At 45.1% G+C, this 4725-nt stretch overlaps 1 protein-coding gene across 3 annotated transcripts in view; it reads right to left on the minus strand.

Annotated features, from left to right (window-relative positions):
* ARHGAP25 (Rho GTPase activating protein 25) overlaps positions 1-4725 on the minus strand; it is a 43369-nt gene that overhangs the window by 9396 nt on the left and 29248 nt on the right. For all 3 annotated transcript variants that reach the window (XM_019545940.1, XM_019545942.1, XM_019545941.1), the window contains one exon: positions 1033-1165. In XM_019545940.1, the coding sequence (XP_019401485.1) occupies positions 1033-1165 (133 nt within the window). The remainder of the gene's footprint in view (positions 1-1032; positions 1166-4725) is intronic.

A 4725-nucleotide genomic window follows, 5' to 3' on the forward strand; every position in this document is an offset into this window, starting at 1 on the left:
TGGAGTTCAGTTGCAGCCTTGGCTTTCCTGGTTTGCTCCCTGCAGGACCGGACCAGTGCAGAATAATCCTCCTTGGAGGTGAATCCCATCCTCCAACCTTTGTAGGTCTTTCTTTTAGCTGCGGGAGGTCTGCTAGTTCCCTGGAGAGCCAGGGGGCTGCTGTGCCCTTTTGCTGCCTTTCCTCTGAGCCAGAATAGCATTAGCTTGTGCATCGAGGATCTCTCCCTTGAGAAGCAACCACTCTTCCTGAGCTCCCCTCCCCTTGGGGTCGTGGTCCCTTAGGGCCTCACCGACAAGCCTCCTGAGCTTGTCAAAGTCAGCTTTCCTGAAGTCAAGGACTTCTACACCATACTAGCAGTAGTGTGATGGATGATGCTGATAGACTGCTAGTGTGAGCCAGTACAGCAGTCCCTGTATTCCTGTCTGACCAATTTTAATGTTTATGGGAAGCTATGAGTTCACAGCTTCTCTGTATCTCAGACCTACGGGCTCCCTCAGCTCTCAAACAGAGAGGCTGTGTGCTTTGTTGTACATACTGCAGTAATTTGCCTGGCTCTTCACTCAGGGTTCATGGCCCTTCTGCTCTGCTCCTCATGAGCTTTTCTGTTGGGAAGCAGTTGCTAAGTTCTCATTATTGTGCCTCCTGTAAGCTTCTCCAAGGCTTTGTTCCCATCTATGTTTTGCATTTCTTCAGCCTTTTCCTTGTCTCCTTTCTCACTCACCCTACAGCTCTCCTACCAGCCACGCTCTCTGTTTAGTGACATGAGAACTGCAGGATGTTGTTGCACTTCCTTCCTCTGGTATTTTTTTACTCTTCTTTCATTAACTGCAAAAACTCAGCTAAAGCAGAAATACCAAAAGTGGGACAGTCACAAGTTTTTGTATTTGCATGCTTGCATTTTTGTATCTACTAAAGTTAAGTTTTTTGGTGGTGCATCCCAGCCCTGTATTTAAGCTCTGAATCTGAAATATTTAAGGTTCATAAATCACTTGGGTTTAAAATGAAAGTAGGAGGAAATAAATGAGGAATACCTTCATTTCATCTGCATTCAGAAGCTGACCACATAAGAGAAAACCTTCATATTGCATCCAAGGTATAACTGGCTCTGGGAGCTCCCTCAGGTAGAGTTTAAACAGAGATGCCACTGTATGTACATCAGTATCTCTATAAAATAAAAGGTGAGATCTGAATCAAAAATCCACTTGTGAAATTCTGAGCTGTTTGGTAGGAATTTAGTGGCAGAGGAAGGTTTCTGACCTAAACAGCATCAGGAGAGGGCAGAGGTCATAAAGGAACAGAGGTTAGCCAAATAGAGAGAGCAGAACAAAATTGTAGGGGCAAGTGCCAGTGGAGGGCACCAAAGCAGACTCCCATAGAGTACCCGTTGGCCTGAGAGTGTACCAAGTGGGACAAGGGAAGGAATGACAATATCTAGCACAGATTCCTGCTTCCCCATGGGGTTGGCAGTTCCCCAGAATTCATGACCAAGACAGTGTTTTCCCAGCCTACATTTGACTCATGAATGTTTTTTTGGATTTACTTAGGCAAATATTTTCTTGCATTCACATGTCTGGCAGGCATTTTCCATCCTGTGCAGAGCTGGCAAAGCTCACTGTGGGTTTTTAAGATTGACAGCAATTACTGAGCATGTTCTGTTTGGCCAGATGTTTGCAGCTTTGCATACCAAGGAGTTTATATTATGTCAAAGGAGGACATTGTTAAGATTGGAGGCCTTTCATTTGACCTACCTTCAAGTTGTGAAATTGTTTTAATCTTGTGGCAAAACACTTCAGGTCATTTATTTTTTAATAATTTTTTTAAATCTCCCATGCAATCTTGGAGGCTTGCTTTTTAGGGGTTTTTTAAGTCACTGTTTTGGAATTCTGACCCATTTACACACACTGGTTGAGGAATTTAGTTAACATTGCTTTGGGTAGGCCAGTCTTGGCATGGCACTGGGTACATGTACCACTGAGCCTTGGAATAGGCTTTAAACAGTGCTTGTTACATTTGCTATATATTAGATAAGCAGTGCGTCTTTTTCACACACAGTGGGAGTGACTACATGAGACAGTAAGTTGCTGTAGTGATGAGCAACATTGTTGCAGCTCGTTGCTACCAAGACTGGGCACAAACCCTGATATCCATGCAGTAGCAGTGAGCTACTGCACAGTAGCAGCTAAAAATAGCCATGCAGCATCGGGACTCCCCAGTAACACCAGATACTGCTTAAGCAAGTACTAAATGACTGCACAGTCTGCTGCATGTGTAGATGTGCCCAGTCTAGACTAGCTGGCTAGAGCAAGTGACTCCTAGGTTCTTTTCCTATCTTTGCACTTGACTCACTGTAGGATGCGCAAGCCAGTCTACCTGCTCAATGTCTCAACTTCCCACTGACCTTGCCAACACTGAGCCATGTGCTTATCTTTGAGGCAAGGGAACTTGGGTGGTTCAAGGGCAGCCCTTTGTAGGCCTGCCCTGAGCCTTAGGCCTGGCATACACACAGGTCTAACAAGATAACAGTTTGGTTAGATGAGAGGATTTTTTTACTGATACAGTTGTACCAATAAAACCATTAGAGAAGTTAAACAGGTGTAAAGATACCCTGCACCAGTATATCCTATTCTCCTCTCAGGATTGGAAGAGCTATACAAGCATAATCATGTTTATACCAATATAAATGCATCCACACTCCTTCTTCTTAACTGTCAAAAGCAGGTAAACAAGGCCACAATCATATACTACTCAAAGTCAGTTTTGTCATGGACTTAAGTGCAAGCAGAATCAATTTCCACATCTGTAATGAGCTTAAAGATTCTCTGCAAAAGTGCAAAGTGGTATTACCATCCAGTACATTTTCATGTAGCTGCTTGGAAATGTTTATCCCGCAATGTAAAGCCAACATCACGTGGCACTGTGAAAAGATAGCTGGTCCTTTTCTCCATGCCCCATACTGTCTGGCAGAAGGGTTTCAACTCCTAATGAAGCTTCACAGGTTGTAACAGGAAAGCTGGCTATGGAAAAGCCAGGAAGCGATTCAAAAGTTCAGAACGTATAAGTTATTCAGATCCAAAAACAATGCATTGGGAAGCCAGGCTTCAAAACCAGCAAGTACAGGGATCTTTCAAATTTCAGAGCAGCCCATGGCTTATTCTAAATAAGCCCTGGTTTTGTGTAGCTACCTTTATGCAAACTTTCTTTTCTATATATAGGGAGGGAGTAAAGAGAAAGGGCTGCACGGTTAAAAGACAGGACTAGGAGTCCTGGGGTGGAGGTCTAGTTTTCAGCTCTGAAAGGAACTGTCTCAGGACTCAACTGTAAGTATTTCATTTTGGGCCCCTCCACTTCGGAAGGCCCAGCTTATGACACCTTAAGTAGGCTGAAATCAGTGGGACAGATCCTTAGCCCCTTGGGAATCTAGTCCAAGGTATCTTGAGCTGGGCTCACAGCCACTTCTAAAAATATTGGCCTAAATCCTACTTTCATCAGGGTCAATTGGAATTTTGCCCTTGACAGGAATGGGATTTGAACCTGACCCCAAGCCACTAGTGCAGCTGGTGTGCTAGAGAGAAGGGCACTGCTAAGTGCAGTAGGGAGTGGGGTTCACACATGCACACTGAGAGCAGAACCGGATGAAAATGCTGGCCCTGCACTTACACCAGAGTGGAGCTAGGGGCTCAAATCTGCTGCCTTCTGACTTGCTAGTATTTTGCACTGGTATGCAAAGACAATATGAGGTGCAGGGCAATAAAAGACAAAGTTTTTACATCTAGGTTATAGAGCAAGCAAGCCTTTGACCTAGAATTACAAGAAGGGGTTACAACTAGCTCCAAGCAAGTGGGCAGGATGAGCAGTAATGAGGCAGAGCAGCTGATGGAAAGGAAGTGAAACCAGGTCTGGGTGCAATCAGAAACTAATGGGCTTACTCAGGAAATGTTATAAAGAGAGGCACAGCACCACTTTCCCATGTTTGCTAGGCCCTCTGACAGACTGTAACTAGGGAATAACTCGGGGCTCTAAAAACCAGGGAATGTTAGGTTGTCTTATCTTTCTTGTAGGGGAAGATCAGTGAGAAAAGGAACTAGGCATGGTGAGAATAGGAAACTTAAAAGATTTACAGGGAATGGAATAGGAGATCTACATTTTTTTTGGCCTCTCCACTGAGCTTAGTTTCAATCCCCAATTCACTTCCACTTCACCAGTCTCTCCTGTTTCCTGCTGAGAGGAGTCGTGGATGAGAGCCTGTTAGTCGCACTGAAGTCAGCAACACCTCGTCTCCAGCTCTCTACACTGGCAGCTTCCCTGGTTGCCTCGTGTTTGGGCTTTGCCTTGTGCTGATTGGGGCCCTCTGTAAAATGAGTTTATGGGTCTCGGCCAGATCCCTGGTGGATAGGTATCTTTATTACTCAATCTGCAACTACAGTCAGTAGCAATCAGTCATGGCAGAACTCTCCCTGGGGCTGGCTTCTCCTGCTTAGGACTAAGGCACATTGTCAAGGCAAAGGCTTGGGGAAAACTGGCAAGGTGCCTCTGCTGTAGTTAAAGAGGGGTCCTCAGTTTCTGTCACTTCCCCAGTGGGCAGTGTTTTAAGCAGCAGCCATCATGGTCTGGGGTTCTTTGCTCAGCCTCCCACTGCCACCCATGCCTTAGATTACTATTGAGCTTAGCCTTTTTTTCAACCCCCTTTTACTGTTTGCTCTTACCTACTTCTCCACTGAGGATGC

Source organism: Crocodylus porosus, unplaced genomic scaffold (assembly GCF_001723895.1).
Source record: "Crocodylus porosus isolate Cpor-Errol unplaced genomic scaffold, CroPor_comp1, whole genome shotgun sequence".
NCBI classification, from domain to species: Eukaryota; Metazoa; Chordata; order Crocodylia; family Crocodylidae; genus Crocodylus; species Crocodylus porosus.